The 19,979-nt window shown below is 37.3% G+C and overlaps 1 protein-coding gene across 1 annotated transcript in view; it reads right to left on the bottom strand.

The window, feature by feature from the left end:
• The window catches only part of LOC109097868 (GDNF family receptor alpha-2-like), a 48,344-nt gene that overhangs the window by 13,435 nt on the left and 14,930 nt on the right, over positions 1-19,979 (bottom strand). Inside the window, exons 3-4 of the mRNA XM_019111487.2 lie at positions 12,281-12,358; positions 3,917-4,301 (exon numbers count right to left, since the gene is read on the bottom strand). Of these exons, the coding sequence (XP_018967032.1) occupies positions 3,917-4,301; positions 12,281-12,358 (463 nt within the window). The remainder of the gene's footprint in view (positions 1-3,916; positions 4,302-12,280; positions 12,359-19,979) is intronic.

The following is a 19,979-nucleotide window of genomic DNA, read 5'->3' on the forward strand; positions in this document are numbered from 1 at the left end:
TTAAATAAAAGGGAAGCACCGTTTTTAAACTCTAAACTTGTACCTATTTTTAATGTGATTTATTTCCTGCGACTGCATGTGTGTGCATATTTTTACGCTTGTGTGGTTAAATTAGCATCTTCTAAGAAGTCCGGGGGTCCAGCGGGATTCAGGACAATGACCATGAAGTCTAAGCAACAAGACCATGAGTCATTTACACAACTCCTGAAGGCACACTGAATCTAATATCCATGTCACCTGACTCAAATAAGAGTCTACGACTGGCTTTTTCAGCATTCAGGCTTAAGCCAAAGCTTCATCTGTATGTTAGCTTATTCAAAATGCTTTTGGACAATTTCAAAAGCTCAGATTAATCGTATTTGTGTTCAGGTATGAGATGGAAAAGCATCAAAGTGTATGGAATGTATCAAAATGCACCATTAAACACTGGATATCAAATAAATAATGCATTTATGTTAAAGTAAAAGAAAAACTGAGTAAATGAAAGCAGCCAGAAGCATTAATGATTAGAGTTATGTGGCCTCCAAAATGTTTTTAGGCTTTTTAGTGTAAGTAAATGCCACATAAAATCTTTAGATTAGTACTTGGCATAAGAACTGCCCTTTTATTTACTGTACTTGTCCCATTACAACACTGCAGTTGGCCCTTGGATGGATGAGGCACTAATGAATTAAATAAACTATCGCTTACTAGTAAATTAGCACCAGTTTTTGTTAAATTACATATCCAGCTAAATTTAATATTTTGTATTCTTTACATTCACTTGTGAACAAAAATATGTATTATAATTACATGAAGAGGACAATAAATAATGTGTTTTATTTTTTATTTATATTTTTATTTTTTAAACATCCCAGTTTGAAAGCACTTTTTTAAAACTATGGGACATTGAGTGTCTCTGAAAATTCCAGGATGTCCTCCTTAAGATACACTTAGATTACAAACAAAATGCCCTTTACAGAGGACAAAATGAATGACAGGGTCTCAGAAAGTTATTCAAGTCAGGCATAACAATACATATGAGTGTTTCTGTTTACTGTATCCTCAGCCTGGCCACTGCACTCAGTTATCCTCAGTTCTGTTGTTGGATGTCCTCCAGTCTCCTGCTATGAGAAAGGCAAGGTGATTTCTGGAGGCTATGACAGATAGAAAGGGCAGCCAAAGTCCTCAGGTTGGCCTGGTGGGGGCCCTCGCTTTTCTCTCAGTTCACACATCACACAGTGTTTGAGGACAAAGGGTCTGGAGCCTAGTGGCCATACATGTAATAAGTGCAGAAGTTAAGGATGCACCAGACAAGCTTGTTGAATGCAGGATAGATAAAATGTCAAGCTTGCATGCATTTTCCTCGCCTTGATGTTTTATTTGGGTTTGTTTAATAAAGTATATGGGTCATTCCTACGGTGCAGTACATTTTAATGTGAAACATGTCTTATTATAAAAAAGAATACCTCATTTGTTTTAAAGATCATATTATCATATTATTTATTTTAACACACAACTATTTAACCCTGTAGAAGCTGACATAATCCCTATAGCCTGAAATAATACATTGTTGTTTAGTTTATTGTAGTTTATTATCCTAAAAAAAAAAAAAAAAACGTTAAGTATACATAGTGTTTAATGTTTTGTAATTTATCTGATGTATAAGGCCTTTATGGCTCATATAGTATGATATAGTGAGCAAATGGTGCTCATATTTGAGGAGGGGAAAAAAAACAGCACAGTTTTATTCAGAAGCTCCCCAAAAATATGCAGTTTGGTATTTGGATATTTATATGACCAGAAATAATGCAATTCTGATGGCTTATGATGTAAATGAATGAGATTTGTTTAACACTTTAACAGATTACTTACATAAAATGACAACAGCACTGTGGCATTTCGTTTAATGCAATCTTTAGGTCTTGCAATTCAGTTAAATAGTGTTTGTGACCCCCAGCTTTTTAAGCATGAGTAAGAAGCTGGCTTTTAGAGTTGCTTTTTCATTCAGTGTCTTTCAAAGACAGGTTTATGTTTGGGCAATCTCTTGCAGTCCCAGGTGACTGTTGATGAATGGCACATGAACTGAGAGAGTTGAGCACAGGGTCAAAAGAGACTGTTTCATTTGACACAGCCCATCGATTTTCTCCTAGTTCATCATACTAGGATAATTATGATTCCCTACTCGATAAGACACCTATTCTAAATGTTGCTAATAGACGGTAAGTGTTCACTGGTTGCATGATTGCTCACTGATTTTTTTGTACTTCTGACATTAAGTGATAAGACAGGGTCAAGACATTGCATGCTTGAATATAACGTATACTGATCAATTAGCTTTTAATGGGCTGTGTGTTCTTGGCTATTTAGATTACATATCGGTTACTTCTGTATTGAAGTGTTTTTTGACCACTTTAGGATTCAATCTCTACTATGTTTTTGAGCATAAGGATCTCCTACTGATTCAATGTTTGTAATGTGTGTTGAGTACAGTATGGATCACCTACTGACACAATGTCATTTCTGTTGCTACTGTTCCTTCTGAAGGTAATTTATAGTAGCCCTACTATTTTAGAGTTGACCTACAGCAGCAACTCAATAATAGTCAATAATACCAGCAAAAGATGATGAATTGTATTATTTATTATTTAAGTCTTTGCCCTGTTGACTTCAGGGATTCTGCATGTTGGTTGCACCTCATGACTTAGAGAAAAAAAAAAAAAAAAAAAAAAAAAAAACTTAAAATATGTATATTCAAGTAATTTTATTTTATTTTTTAATGAGACTTAATAATTGATATCAGGACAGTTGTGTCATCCTGACATTTTTGATTTTGTGGCCTACAAATATCAAAAGTAATTTTAATTCAGAAATGGGGTGAAAACACAAAAGAGGTATATTCAAGTCATTTATTTGTTTTTATGAGGCTTTTTTACTTAATTATGGTATCAGGACAGTTGTGTCATCGTGACATTTTGACTTCATGGCCTAAGATATATATATATATATATATATATATATATATATATATAAAATACTTTTAATTCAGATAAAAAATAAATAAATAAAAGAGGTATATTCAAGTCATTTAACTTTTTTAATTAAACTTTTTCTCTTAATTATGATATCAGGACAGTTGAATCATCCTGACATTTTTGTGGCCTAGAAATATCAATATTAATTTGAATTCAGAAAAAAAAAAAAACTATTTAAAAAACACTGTGAAAGAGGTACATTGAAGTCATTTAATTATATCAGGACAGACCTGTCATCCTGATATTTTTTGACTTTGTGGACGAGAAAAAAAAATTTGAAATTAGAAATAAGAAAAAATTAAATAAATAAAAGGGGTATAAAAGAGTTCAAGTCATCTAGAACTTGAACTCAGATAAATCAGATATTGCCGTAGTCCTGTGTTTATTAGTCACGTTGAATCAATGAAAGCAGTTAAATCTTCTGTTTATTCAGCTACCGATAAAGGGATCTCTTGGATTTCTTCTGAGGGGCATATCTGGAGTTTCCGCATGAGAGTGCCATCTGGCCTTCGGATGGAGATTTACTACTGATCACAGAACCGTGCTTCACTGAAAGATACACATGATAATTGCAGCTTCTGCCTCATAGCGATTGCGATTTCATTCTGATTTGTCGTGCAGCCCTAATTTAAATTTAGAAATGAAAAGGTAATTTTGACAAAAGTCATTGTAGGTATGAATTGATTATTATAATTCTTTTTATTATTATTATTGTATTTTAATAAATTACTAGAGTCAGGTCAAGTGAGGGATTAAATGTCACTGTCATTGTTAGACCTTCAAATATTTTATAGAGCATGCACATATTAAATCATTTATCAATATTGTTAGCTGCAGCCCTACCAAAGAGTCAGCCTATTTGTTGCATTTCTAGTGCCGTGACCCAGATGAAATAACCTTACCTGCAGAGCGGATCTGAACGGCAGGTCCTCCTTAGCTCAAGGCAGTTTGGTTTTGTCTTCTCCTCAAAAGAACAAGCAGGCATGATGGTTTGCCGGCGACGTTCGGCACATGCTTTATCCCGACAGGAGCAGAAGAGCAGCGGGTAGCTGAATTCTGTTTGCACGCGGTCAAAGAACTGCCGCAGACCCCTGTGACAGCGTTTTCGGTTGCAGGGTTCCTGTGCTTGCTGAATGGGAGTTGCGGGGCTGCAGGTGGCCATGAGTGCAGTACGCTGTTTCTTGCAGGTGTCGTTGAGGTTGCAAGCTTTTGCTGCGTCCAGGCATGGATTGCAGTGCTTGCCCGTGTCAAAACATAGATTCCCTTTTGCAGAAGCGGAGTCCATGGCTGTCGGCACAGATAGAGGAGAGCAGTGAGGGTCAGCATGCTTGGTTAAACAGAGACAAGTCAGATTCAAGTGAAAATACGTATTTAGATGTGTCTACTCAGGCACACAGGTGATACACTGTCAAGGTGCTTCAGCTTTTGAGCCTGCAAATGTCAGTGCACATGTATTCCTCTAATAAAGGTATTTTGCAATACTCGTACATGAAAATAATCAAGACAAGCACATTTATTAAATATTACCCTGGCTGTGCATGCATCCTCCAAATTAGCCTCTATTTACATCTCCGCTTGAAAACCATGACATTTTATGACCTTTTCTGACTTTTTGATAAGAGCTAACATGATCTCTAATAGCGTTTTTCATTTCAACATGCACAGGCGGCTTCATGCTAGTCAAGCTTTTGTCCTTTGAAGCATGTTTAATTAGATTTTACCCAATGAGAACTGCTGGATAAGCCATTGTTAGAACTCTTGGGTGGTTCCGAGTGAAGATAGTCATTTAGAAGATAGTCTCAGTCTTTTCTGAGTTGAAATTCTTACTGAGATGGTTTTGTCATTGTCATGCTCCAGGCTGAGACTTGTCACACAAGCATGATTTTGTGAATCATATTTAATTATCTACTTTTGGAAACACTCTTAGTCTAACGGTTGTTAAGGCAATATTTACACAGTGATATTTAACTTTTTATGTTAGTCCTTTTGGTTTAGATATTTGTGAATGCTCTTTTACATTCAAGTCTGCCCATTAGTGGATCTGGATGCATATTTTGCTTAACATTCCTGGAACTTGCATTTTTGTGTCTATTCTTTTTAGTGAATCAATATTGTATAACCAATGTGGTCTGATTCATGAATGAATTAATCTTTAGGAACGTTTCTTCTTGGGGTCTCAAAAACATGTAGTGCAACCAGTGTAGTAGTCTGATTCCTGAAAGGATGACATTTATAAGTATTTTTTTTATATAACATACAACGTGACATCACTCTTATGAGTTGATTCTTTTTGGTGAATCTATAACATAAATTGTGACTATGTTTTAGTCTGATTCCCAAAAGAATGAACACAATCTTTTTGGTGATTCATAAACATGCAGTCATTGTAGTGTTATTCCTGACAGATGGCTCTTAAGAACAGTGTTATCAGTGTAGTCTGATTCCTGAACAAATGATTCTTAAGATCTGGTTCATTTTAGTGAATCAAAAACATGCTGCACAGCCTATGTATGAGCCAAAAGAAAGACATCTATTTTGGTAGAAAAATATTTTTGTATGTATACTGTAATGAAGTAATCACATACTTTTGCTGTTGAACAGCAAAACACATGGGAAATATTGTTGGGCCAAATACAACGTTTTTTCCTGTGTGAGGTCTGGCAGCAGACACACAGCCCCAGGAGGCCCCCTTTATCTGTAATGTGTGTGTGTGTGTGTGTGTGTGTGTGTGTGTGTGTGTGTGTGTGTGTGTGTGTGTGTGTGTGTGTGTGTGTGTGTCAAGGTACTGATTTATTCTAACCAGTGTGTGTTTTTAAGGAGTCTTAACATCCCACCCCAAAGGAACACCGGCCAAAATTTCCTCATATTTCCAAAACTCATTATCTCATTTTGCATCTTCAAATACGCTGATAAAACTTACAGTTTGCAAAGGGCAAAACTGTTCAAGTGAGAAAAAAAAAGAGGAAAAGCTCTCAAGTTCTGCCAGAAGTGATAAATATTCTTTGCATATAGGAACGCAATGGCCAATTAGCACTACGCCAGAGCTACCTTGTTATCTCTCTGACAGACAAGGTTTTTACAGTATCCCTGGCTCAAAGCGCTTTCTCGCTGCACGCTCGCACATGTTTTATTAAAGCTGAGGGAATCAGGCAGGGGCTTCAAAACAGATCTCACTGAGGCTTCGCTTCTCACAAGGTCATGTAAGTGGAAAGTGTACCTGTCCGCTGATTGCCTCACTAGCAAAAACATCCCTGCTCTCCTGCCAGACAACAGCTCCTCATCCCACTTTCCAAATGACTTATGACGCAAAAACAATCTCACTTCTTCTTCAGAAACCCCTAGAAGTCCTTAGACAAAGACTGTGTTCATCAAAAATCCTGTTCTTAATGGAATTGATAAAAACAAATATGTATTGATGGCCATTGAGAAATTTCTTTGTTCTGACTTAAAAGGGTCATGAATTAAAATCAGATTTTCTTTGATCTTTTGGCATGTAAGAGGTCATTGTACTATAAAATCATGCTGTGAGTTTCAGAGCTCAAAACTTCCTTTTTTCAGGTTCATTGCACCAGATGCCTTCATCATAACTAACAGTGATGTACAGTAAATAAGAAATTTCATTGTGCAGTGTAGACTGCATCATTGATAATAAACTCACGCTGTGTGACTCCAGCGATTATAAAGAGAGCATTCATTGATCATTTTCTGTATATAATTTAATCACAATTTAAATGACTGATTATTTTCACTCTATTAAGAAAAACAACATGTTAGTCTCTAGCTTGATTTACTGATGCAAAAACAGCAATAAATGATTTTGAGACAAAGAACATCTGACTGTACACAAACTCATTATATATTAGAAATCACTGCAGATGAGCTTTAGAATGAACGTGGTTACTTACATGTTGTGGTATTACTGTCAGGTCCAAATCTTGCAGTAACAGTCTGTTTGCACCGAAACTGTGACTTATTTGCCAAATATTCACAGTGAAACACACAAATAATGATCTACTGAGACATCCACATAGTTTAAAAAGCACTTTCCAAGGATTAAAATTAGGGCTGCATGATTAATTGAATGCGATTGTCATGAATCACAGTTCTGTGATCAGTAGTAAATCTCCATCCGAAAGCCAGAGGGCGCTTTCGTGATGAAACTCCAAATATGCACTGCAGAAGAAAGGAAATGCATGTCATCCCAGGGTTGTGGCTAGAAGGGATACCGCTGTGGCCAGAAACTAACAATGAAGTTCACTCACAAGCTAACCAAAACACAGACCAATTTAATAACGCTATTATGATCAATGAAATCGTTCAGCGATTATGACAACAGGTTGCATTGCTTGTCAATGAACTATGGCTCTGTGTAGTAAATGCTGCTCCATCTAAACCTGCTTCTGTATACCATCGAGCCTTTACCCGGCAAGTTTGAGTCATTTATAATGTGCATTTGGAAAAGCAACATGTGTCAAACATCTTTCCAAACATAGGAAAAAGTTATGAACCTCTTGTCCCACAAATGATTTTATTCCAAACTCACTTAGTATTGCATTATAAATATACTGAAATATAACAAAAATTATAATAAGAACTCGGGTAAACCATATATTGTCATAGTCTTGTGTTTATTATTCACGTTGAATCAATGAAAGCAGTTCAGTCTTCTGTTTCCTGGAACACATGCATTACTTTTCTTCTGTGGGACATATTTGGAGTTTCAGCACGAGAGCGCCGCCTGGCCTTTAGATGGAGATCTACTACTGATCACAGAACCATGAGTCACTAAAAGATATGCATGACAGTCGCAGCTTTTAGCATAATCGCGAATGCAATTTAATTTCGATTAATCATGCAGCCTTAATTAAAATCCTTTGGAAAGCAATGTTATTTTTAGCTCTTCTTTCCGTCTCATTTCACTAACACTCCAGTGGGTGGGGCCAAAGATGTGATGACGTAGAAGTGTTGATCTGATTCTGCAGAGGCAGGTTTTCGTTACACTTTTACACCATAAAGTGACAAAATCTGAAATAAAATAAAAGCTGATTTTGGACTAACAAGGGAGTTTTGAGCTCTGAAACGCACAGGATGTTTTTATAGTACAATGACCTCTTACATGTCAAAAGATCAAGGAAAATTTGATTTCTCAATTCCTGACCACTTTAAAATGCTATCATACACCTAATACTTCCTTATCGATTATTCATCACGCTCACCATAAACCAACTCAGCAAAATCTGATTATCATGCATCCGGCTCCAGGTTAAAATAAAAATTAATCCATGCTCCTCAGAACCTTTTCTTGCTTTCAAATCTGCTGGCAATTGCAGAGCATAAACACTCTTTCAACATCACTCCCATCTTAGCTGGCTGTTCCACAGTAATCAATTGGAAACACTCATCGAAAGCATCCTTTAATGTTCCACTGCTCTCTCTAGTGTGGCCATTCTTTTTTTTTTTTAAAGTCCCTTTCTATTATCCTCTTATCTCCCATTCCTGTCTTGAGAATCTATCATACCCATGTCCGATGGCAATTCTTTAAAGAACCAAGCAGATGTGAGCGGTCATCTGTTCATTGACAAATGAACAGGAGAGCCATGTAACAAGATGTCTGATTATTTTTATGTTATGAGTGCTTTTCCAGTTCTGCTTTAAAAGAGAAACGTGTGCTCAGAGGTGTGTTCTTTTGGTCCTGATATTCATCTTATCTCGTGTCAGAGGGAAAGGGTCTCTAACAAATCTTCAAGGAGAGCCAGTTTACAGAGGCTTTCGCCAGAGAGGGAAAGGAATTATGAAAGGAAAATATTCGATTTTGTTTTGGCTTCAGCCCTGAGTGGAGAAAATTTGCTGATTTTAGACTGCATCTTGCACATTTTGCTTTTGATTGAAGCAACTAGTCATATTTAAGGGAGACTAGGAAGTGTAAAAACATGTAAAATTAGTTTTATAATTCAATTTGTGATCAGAAATCTGGTATAATCTGAATCAGCATGTACTGTATTTTTATATATAACATATGCATAACCTTTGCAACTATGTTTAAAGAACAAACCAAAGTCATTCCTTCAAATTGCTCACATACTGAGTGCATTTTGATTTCAAGATGCAATAAATGTGAGGATTTGTTCAAATGTGGCTAACATTTCTGTACAGACTTGCCTTAAGGCAGTTGTTGAAGTGTATAGTAATAATTTAAGCATTTATTCACGTGTTACATGTGCTTTTTATCGTCGCATACAGGCACTTAAGAAGTAACTCACAATCTATGTGCATTATGCAAATATTCAAGGATCAGTGCCGCCCTGTGTATTCAGGTCACTTAGTAGATTATTAATACTAACACCATCTCGAGTGTGCTTGTTGGTCCATGTATTTAGTCTTTTTTTCTTATTCTTGCAGAAAAGCTATTTAGAGGGTTCAGATTTGATTTCAGAAACCTGTAAATGAGTGTTTCTTCAATTACAGGCACATTTGTGTCCCAGGGGTAGACTTTTATTAAAACTAACACCTTTTTCTTTTCTTTTTTGTTATATGAAAGTCACATTAAAATTCTTGGAAACATCTCACTAGGCTTTCCTAATTTATTTTTGCTGCTTATAAAGGTGTGCTGGACCCAGACTTTTAAGCTTAAAATATGAAACTCCATCACAAAATACTAATTAGTAGTAAACAAGAAGAAATAAACAGAGAGAAAAAAAAGAAGCAGATGATTGTGCCTTGAGTTTTATTTATATACTGTTGTAGTATTTATTGATATTTTGAATTGGCTTTTATTTTTAATATTTTCAATTTTCATTTTCATTTTATTTAGTTTTAGTAATTCTGTTATTTTTTAATAGTTTTTTTTATTTTTAAAATGTCTATTTAGCTTTAATAAAGTTTTATTTCAGTTTTAGTTTTAATCATTTTAATATTTATAATAGTTTCATATTTATTATGTAATAGAAATATTATTTTTTACATTTTATGATTTTTTTATTTATTTACTTATTTATCTTTTTGTTGAGGTATTATTTCCATCACAATCAACAATTTCCCACTACTAAAGTTTTTTCAGGAGTTAGCATTTTAATTTTCATATTATTAACATATTATTTATTTTTGCGTATTCAGAATAGATAAAATAATACATAAGAAAGGTAGACACAGGATTCTGCCATGTTATTCCAAAAATGTTTAAAATGTAATTTTACATTTAAAAACAAGCTGCTTAAAATAAAACCTAAAATGAAGCAAATTCACATTTCATATGTTTTTCTTACGTGGGAATATAAAAGGGCAGAACAGAAAAACAGGTGACAAATACTGCAGCAATAATTGAAACTGCCATGCTTCTCACAAAACACCTCCTTGCCTATAACATATGAAAGCATTTTCTAATAGTGCATTTACCACCTAAATGTCCCTGACATACCAAATAATTCTCAATATGATTGCATATGTGCCTGTACATGGTCTGGACAGCATCTGCAGCCTGTAGAGATGGTTTTTCAGATGGCCTCCTAGTCGGTTTTATATAAGGCTGCAGATTACCTCTGCTGTGATCGAAGAAATGAGAAACGTGAACAGTCGCATAAAGAATAGGAAACAAAAATAGCTTTTTTGTGGCTGTGTGGTGGATAGCTTTTGTTAAAAGCCGTCAGCGAGACCGCAGCATGTGTTTAATTTTCTATATATGTGTTTTATGTTTAGCTTTTTCACCTAAAGCCATGCAAATTGGTTTCTGCCTCCCGTAAACTGTATTCCAGCAGCCCCAGCACATCATCATGAGGCTTGGCTGTGAGGAAATGTTTAAAATATGTCAAAATCAAATAACAATGTCAATTTGTAATAATTAAATTTGTAATAATGTCTATTTTTATTTATTTTATAAGTAATATTAATGATAATGAGTTAGGAACACATTTTTGGCTTAGTGTCAGTGATGAGGAGACTAATTAAATATAAACATATAAATATATTGATATATATACACTGACACAGTAGGGATGTTGAAATTAATCGATGCATCGCGATGAGGATGTGGACGATTCTGCATCGATGCAGTAATAGACTATAATCGATTATAGCCTTCTGACGCCATTCGCATTATTAAAAAAATGCAATCGCAGCAGGCACGTGCATATTGCTTGACTGTGCTTCTGTTTGCTGTTATTTTAGTCTTTATGTTTTACTTTATGTTTTCATTTATGCCGTTTGGAATGCAGTAGCCTATGTATAAGATACACGAATATTTACGTACTGACAGACTTTCACATGCGGTTTGTGCTTTTAAATGGTTAAATGCACTTGCATCTACTTTTATGATACGAAATTGATGTAAACAATCAGTTGTTTTTTTTAGAACAGGACAAAACAAACATCTGATATGTCAAAATTGATCTGTGCATTCGTGTGAATGCAGCCTATTAAAGCTGCCACTGTCTATGATCTCATCAGTGATAATCAAATGGCAAAAAAAAAAAAAAAAAGAAACAAAAAAATAAAAAAAACCCTTAACTATGATTAGCCTATCTGTAAACTTTCGGATACTTAAAGCACTCCCAGATTATGGACGTGCCTTTTGTTTATCCCTTGTAATTGTTTTTCCCCCCATTTGCTTGTATGTTTTAAAACCTATATTTACTTTTAATTCTTAACAATAATTTATCAATTATATATTAATTTATATAATATTAATAATTTATTAACATAATTATTTTAAAAAGTAGCCTTCTTATATAATTTAATAAAAATGCGCCAAAAATTAATTTTATATAATTGTGATGCATCATGATATCGAATTGAATTGAATCGTTGTTATAATAATCATAATCTAAATGAATTGTGAAACCAATGCAGATTCACACCTGTAAGACACACACATGTTATATATAAAAGTAATTAATTTTTGTTTGATTGTTGCTTGCTATGCTTAGTGTTACAGACGGGATAAAAACAAGTTTTAAAATACACAGTCTGGATCCACAAAGAAATTACTTCTGGATGTGTTGACACTGAAGCATTTAGGCATATGCAAGCAATAGTTCTTTTCACTGTTGATTGGATACAATTGGACATTTCTATCATGCTGGATGTGCTAATATAACATTACTGCTACACAGAAAACTGTACGTATGTAGAAATAAATTAATCACACTTAAACTGTCTGAGAGTATGAGAAGATGTATGAATATAAAGGACAGTGCTAACCTTGAACAGAAAAACTGGGCTTTCTTTAACCGCTGAAAAAAACATAGAAAAGCTCTTAAGATGTCTTCACTTACCAGAAATAATGGAGGCGAGTCTAAACTCATCAGAGAGATGCATTGGTTCATATGGGGAGGTCTCATACAGTTCTTCTCCTAAAATAACACAAAAACAGAGAAATATTAGATAGTAGCCATGTTTGGATTTTACAGGAATATAATGTCCTGGTTAGGACAGGGCATATGCGTTAATTAATAAGTCGTTTTCGAATACATCTATATCTTGTAAAGGTTATAAAGATAAATACAAATTCTATAATACAAGATTCCTTAATATAATGCTTTCAAATGGCCAGACTCCTCTAAACTCTCACACTGTTTCAAGTAGACACTCTCACAAGAATTACAGCTCAGCAGTCTTTTGTCCAGATTTGTACTGGCCAACAATCACAAATTAGGTCCCCAGTGTTGCATCCCGTTGGATGTGTCCAGAAAGTCTGCTGTTTTTTAATCCAGGGCCTTGAGCTGGAGCCCACAAAGAAGTGCAACCAATCTGCTAACTGGTCCCAGCAGAGGTGCCGCTATAACAATGAAAGCTGTGACACTAGACCTTCAACAGGCTGATGTGGGGCTTTCAGATGAAGACTTCCAGCTGTCTAGCTCTTTAATATTTTCCTTCGAGATCAATAGAAAAGGTTTCTGTTGGGTGGTTAGCACAAATTCTCCAGACACATTAACACATGGTGCTCATTTGGGAAATGCAGGATTGAATGTGCCCTGTGTCATGTACCAATTCTAGCAATCTGCTTCTAATCTGTCTGATTAATATCATTAGAGTGATAGTTCAAAAATGAAAAATGATCCTTTTGTCGTTCCAAACTTATGACAGTCTGCTGCACTACATATTTTTATTTTTTTGTTTATTTCAATTTAACTAATAGTAAAATTCTGTCAAATTGAACAATCCTTACATATTTTAATTGAATGATTGAACAATCCTTTATTCAATTAAATGCGTAAGGATTATTCAACTCATTTTGATGGAAATGTACTATTAATTAAATGGTGTAAATCTTAAAAAATGTTTTTTTTTTTTTTTTTTTTTTTTTTTTTACAAATGTGTACAAACATAAAAAAATAAATATAATCTAGACTTCAGTAGCATTTAAACAAAATACTGTGGAAGTCAACTGCTACCATCAAATGTTTGGTTACAAAAATTATTCAAAATATCCTCTTTTGTGTTCAGCCGAAGAAAGAACGTCTCAGATTACTTATATAACCATGGTTCCCTGAGTAGGGAACGAGACACTGCATCCTCTAGGGGTCGCTAAGGGGAAATGCCTCGTTGTGACCCGTGTCTGAAGCATACATTGAAAAACACCAACAACACGTTGACCGGCGACAGCCCATGACGTCACTACCGGTGCGACTATAGTATAAACAGGCACCGGGAGAACATGTCATCCACTTCTTCATCTGAAGCTTGCGTCCGAAGAATGGCAGGAAGCTAGAGGACTAGAGGTCCTCTAGATGTCGCTATGGGGAACGGTATACCAACACCACCATGCTGAGGGGAGTGCAGGCCAGAACCATGGCAAGCACTAAGTACCAACTCTACCATTTTTCATGGGAGTTGCCCCTGGGATGTTAGATGGCTGTCCGTGACATTATCCCTTATGGCCAAAGGCCTAGGCTACATAACCAAACTTACCTGTTAAGGCCAGACTCCTGGGCCCGGGGTACAGCTCAAGGCTTGGAATAAAGAATAGATTCCTTTAAGGGGATACGACCAAGAGCCTAGCATCATATTAAGTCTCGGTGTGTCACACAGGGGCTACCGCTTGCTCTCGCATAAGCTTGCTGAAAAAATTGTGTCAACAGATCCCTATTAGCAACACACTGTTTAAATAGGTATTCTGAGGTTACATAGATGGAGTGGCGCCCAAGATCAACGGGGCTTTTACCAGCTCAAGAAAGGGCATGAAGCAACCGCGCAAAGCCCTCGCCATATAGGATTTTAGAAAAGAACGCAGAGTACTAGTGTGTGAAGAGAGAGAGAGAGAGAGAGAGAGAGAGAGAGAGAGAGAGAATGGATCATACTCACCCACCATGGTTCCTGCGCTGGAGCCCTGCTCAAGGGGCAACCCAAAGAAGTCTCTAGTCCGGACCATCAGTAAGGTGGTCACTATGAAGCCATAGAACCAACCAAAACATCATAGGTCCAGCATAGAAGACTGTAATGCAGGAAGTTCCCTGCTGATGGTTATAGGGGAATTAGGAAGGGGAAGATAAGGGCAGATGTAAAACCCCCAAAGGCAATGAGTAGATACTCAAGTATCAATCTGAACCGGACGAAGGCGCTGACGCCTTGTCTGGATCACATCCCTTAGGCCTTGCCTACCTTCCTTTGACCCGCGATTCCGCCTTCGCCTTCCTAAACTTCTCGACCACCATCTCAATGGAGGTACCGAAAAGTTCGGAAGGTGAAACAGGAACATTGAGAAGAAAGCCCCCTTCTTTCTTCCCGATATCTGCCAGGTTCACCCAAAGATGTCTCTCAGTTAATACCATAGCCGCCATAGACCTGCCCTTGGCGGAGACGGCCTGCTTAGTAGCACGGAGAGCGAGATCAATGGTGCGGTGCAGTTCGGCTACCTCATCAGGAGAAAGGCCCTCGCCTTTATCCAGGTCTTTCAGTAGATCAGCCTGATATGTCTGGAGCACCGCCATCATGTGCAATGAAGCCAAAACCTGACTTGCTGCTGCATATGCCCTGCCATTTAAGCAAGATGTATCCTGAAGGGGCTTAGATGGTAAGGAGGGAGTATTAAGAGAGGACGTCTCACCCATAGAGAGATAGCTAGCCAGCGTCTCTTCTACAGGGGGCATCCTCTCATCAACTCGATATTGGCATAACTCGTATCAGGGGTCTTTCCTTCATGGTTCCTTCTCCTTTCTTAGCCTACTTCCACAGCAAGTCCAGACTCACCATGGCGCGATCCATAACCTCCAACAGCTCATCATACGCAGGGCAGGAGGATTGGGAAGGTTCAGCCTCAGCTTCTTAGCCGTCCTCAGACATCTCCTGCTCTTCCTGGGCCAGACCCAGCAGAGCACTGGCCCCCAGATTAAACGATGTTAGAGAAATAACATCATCCTCCAGTGGCTTTCACTCGTCCACAGCCGACAAGCGCGAGAGGAAAATCCCCTCTTTAAACTCATCGGCCATATCCACCTGCAATCCCCACGAGCTCATTCTCCTCCGTGCCTCAGCAGCGGTGGGTCCTGAACCGCGGGAAGCAGATGGCTACCCCTCTTTCCTTGAAAAAAGAGACAAACGAGAACAGTGCTTTTTTATCGGAAAACGCTCACAATGCATGCAAATTGCCCTCTTAAGGACATAGTGTCCATGCTCTTCGTCCAAACAAAAAATGCAGAGATCGTGTGTGTCATCAGGTGTCAAATAACGACGACACAGATGCACACATCCTCTAAACATTTTGCTACGTCAGTGAAGATGAAGAAGAGGAGGACGTTCTCCCGGCGCCTATTTATATTATAGTCGCACCGGTAGTGACGTCATGGGCTGTCACCGGAGTTGTTGGTGTTTTTCAATGTATGCTTCCGACATGGGTCATGACGAGACATTTCCCCATAGGGACCCCCAGAGGATGCAGTTCAAAGTTCCCTTGAAAGGGAAACTCATACAGGATTGGAACAACTTAAGTGTGAGTAAATGATAACAGTTTTCATTTTTCTCATTCATCTCTTTAAATGGATAGTTTGATATCCACCACCCCCCACCTTTTTTTTTTTAATAAATAAATATCATTATTTACTCAATCTCATGTCATTCCAAATCTGTATGACTTTCCTCTGTGGAGCACAAAATTATTTTATTTTTATTTTTATTTTTACACTGAAAGTTATGGAAGCCCATTTTTGCCATTGAATAAAAAATAAATAAATAAATAAATTCAACTTTTTAGCTCACAATTGTTACTTTTTTCTCAAAATTGTGAGATATAAACTTCCAATTGCGAGTTATAATGTCCAGTTCTGAGGAGAGAAAAAAGACTGTTCTCAGAATTGCAATATCTTGTTTATATCTCACAATTCTGATTTAATAACTTGCAATTCTGAGAACAAAAGTCAGAATTGTGAGTTTTATTACTCAGAATGGCAACAACTGCAGAACTGCATATTTTTCTCACAATTTCAAGTTTATATTGCACAATTCTGAGAAAAAAAAGCAATTGAGCAATTGCCTTTAAAAAAAAATAAAAAATTAGTGGTGGAAACGGGCTTCCATAGAAAGTCAGTGGGGTTCAGTGTGGATTGTATGGATACTAGCAGATGAAACATTCTTCAAATGTTAAAACTTTAAATATATTAGAATCAAATTTTTGAAGAAAGTAAGTTTATATGGGTTTGGAACGACATGAGCTCATCCTTAAGTTGACCAAATTTATTGGTGAACTGCCCTTTTAAATGGGAATTTTGAAAGAGTTAATGGGTTTGGATCAGTTTTCCAGTAAAACTGGATTTTAGTTTATATTTTTTGAAGGATAGATGAAGATCACATCAGTTACAGATTGACTTTGTTGTTCAGCTGTAAATAATGACTTGTGTGCAGTGGCTGGGCTTACGTGCCATATGCCAGTCACAGCTCCACATCATAATGCCAGGTGCTCCCGTCATCCTATGATGCTTCTCAACATCATCATCATCCCCAGCTTGCATGTCCCTATTCCCAGCCCAGTGGGCTCAGAGGGCCCTTTGGTCTCGGCAGTGTCTTTGTGTGCACCCCAAATGTACCTCTGGCTGGCAATTCTTTTATGGGATCATCCTGGATCAAGAATTTATCTGCTGTGTCACTGTAGCTCTCCGCTATCCGCCTCCCAGCTCTGCTGCTGCTGTGTGGCCACCTTTATGTTCTGTTCCTCAATGAGTTAATCCTGCACACACAGCCTTAATCTCTGCTGTACCAGCCCGCAGTGCCTGCGCAGGGAAAATATTGCCAAGTACCAGAGGGGGAACAGCTAGTGGCATAAAATAAGTGGACAAATAAATCTCGGGATAGATGCGTTTTTTTCCCCCGTCATATTTGTGGAGTGTATTAGGCATGTATTTAGCATAAATTAGGTGAGTGTAATCTTCAAAACTTGATCCTGCTGAGAGTTTTCAGCAGGACATTACAGAGCACAGATGCAGACATGATAAATGCAAAAGAGTGCTTATTGGCCGCGAGTTACTCAAGTAAGCAGATTTAACAATTCAGAGACCACAAATGTACACTGACATCGTCCTTGCCACTGACTTTGTCCGTTGCACTGTGAAAAAATGCTGTGACTTGAAGAGTTCAACAGATGGAGAGCGTTCCCAAGATGCTGAAATTAGACTCGGCATTGGGATGCTGGAAAGATTTCAAATGTGTGAACTGCCATATTTTAGAGTCATACAATTGACCTATCAGGATTTTTACACTAATGAGGAGTTTATAATGAATTATGTCTAAAAATGGATCAAAATAAGAGATAAAATGACCTTCAAACATCAAAAACGACTTTGCAGCCACTGGAAAATCACATCATGATTGGCTGATGGCAAAACCAGAGTGCTCACGATGCAAAACCCTTTGCTTGTCTCTATCCTGAGGGCAGCAGATCTAAACATATAAATCCAAAGTTCTGTCATGAAACTTTAGATGGTGCAGGATGATAGGTCCTAACTCAATGTGACATAATCACATTAGAATTCACATGGCGCAGCTGATTGGTTCTTTTCGTATCAGCAGCCAATGAGCTTGCTGCTCAGCATACAAATACTTGGCAAGTGTTTGCTGTAGCAGTTGCAGCTCGCTTTAGAAACCCTTCACTTTCCCTAGCTCCGCCTGTGTAGATCTGCTAAGGGGTGATCTCATGTATATAATATGTGCAGCAGCAGTATTTCTTACATGCTCACAGCAGCATATCTTTAGTCCATCAGCACCCCCAAAGCTTGCAGTCCTATACCACTTCCTGGGTCGACATTTCATTCAGTAACGTTAGGATATTTATTAGTTATTTTACATATGTATCTGCTTACATATGCAATCACTTGTTTCTGCTTCTTCACTGTGTTTTGATCCAGAAATTTAGTACTTTTTCAGAAGATGTGTAATAACGCATCCTACCATATAACAGTGAAAACACCAAATGCCAGAAAATTTCATCAAAGTTGGGGTAAGCGTTGTTTCATAAAAGATGGAATGCTGATGTTTCAATTAATTCATCTGATTAATCACAAAATAAATTTGACAATAAAAATACCCACAAAAGATTATTTAAAGCTATTTTGTGTTAAATGAGAAAGTAACAAGTAGACATTTCAAATTTTAGCTTTAGAAATAAATATTTTGTTTGATTCAACATAAAATTTACTACACACACATTTAGGGCTCTATCATACACCCGGCGCAATGCAGCGCCAGGCATGACGCAAGTGTTTTTTGCTAGTTTCAGGCCAACGCAATGGCATTGTTGGCGCATTGTTATTTTGAGGCAACTGAAATAGACTGCGCCATTGACCAACCAAAACCTTGTCTAAAGTCAATGGGGCAGTAGTTTTTTTTTTGTTATTTAAAGAGTGCGTTAGTGTAGGTGGGTCCACAGCACGCGTACACTCTGCTTATTACACACACAGGGACGCACAGCAGCACACAAACATGCCAAATATTACAAAATGAAAGGATTGCAATATAAAAGATTATTATTGTGTAGTCAATGAAAGTCATGGGTAACCAAAGCAGCTTTGTTAGCAACAGTCTTCAAAAAACCTTCATGTTCCACAAAAGATAGGTTTGAAAAGACATGAGGGTGAGTAAACGATGACAGAAGTAATGGCCTAATGGTTAGAAAGTCGGACTCATAATCCAAAGGTTGCGAGTTCGAGTCCTGGGCCGGCAGTAATTGTAGGTGGGGGGAGTGAATGTACAGCGCTCTGTCCACCCTCAATACCACGAATGAGGTGCCCTTGAGCAAGGCACCGAAACTCCAACTGCTCCCCGGGCACCGCAGCATAATTGGCTGCCCACTGCTCCGGGTGTATGTTCAATAAAGAAAACAGCTCTTTTTATGAATGGGGCTTTGAATCATTGATTCACACGATTCATTCAAAATGCTGATTTATTCAGAAACTAAACACTGCTGTGGCGCTTGGAGATGCACAACAATTCTGCTATGGCTTTAAAGGTAATATGTTCTCTGCAAAATTTAAACATTGATATTCGGGACAAAATTCGCACTTATATGATATTGATCTCCCTTCTCGTGTCGTGTGATATCGCTTATCATATGATATAAAGATGAGACAAAACCCCATAGCATACAGGGGCATTTTTGCACCAATATCTTGAATTTAGCTTGAATAGGGCATAACTGCATGCTTGAATAGGGCATTAATTTGTTAATGGTGTTGTATATGAAATGTAAGATGATATACAAGTTTGGGGGTGAGGCTAGTGCGTTAACGGTGTTAAATTATTTTAAAGGGGTGATATGATGCTGCTAAAAAGAACATTATTTCGTGTATTTGGTGTAATGCAATGTGTTTATGCGGTTTAAGGTTAAAAAAAAAAAAACACATTATTTTCCATATAATGTACATTATTGTTTCTCCTCTATGCCCCGCCTTTCTGAAACATGTCGATTTTTACAAAGCTCATCATTCTAAAAAAGCGAGGTGTGCTTTTTGGCCAGCTATCCAGTGCGTTGTGATTGGCCGAATGCCTCAA

The sequence above is a fragment of the Cyprinus carpio genome, chromosome B10, assembly GCF_018340385.1.
Source record: "Cyprinus carpio isolate SPL01 chromosome B10, ASM1834038v1, whole genome shotgun sequence".
NCBI classification, from domain to species: Eukaryota; Metazoa; Chordata; class Actinopteri; order Cypriniformes; family Cyprinidae; genus Cyprinus; species Cyprinus carpio.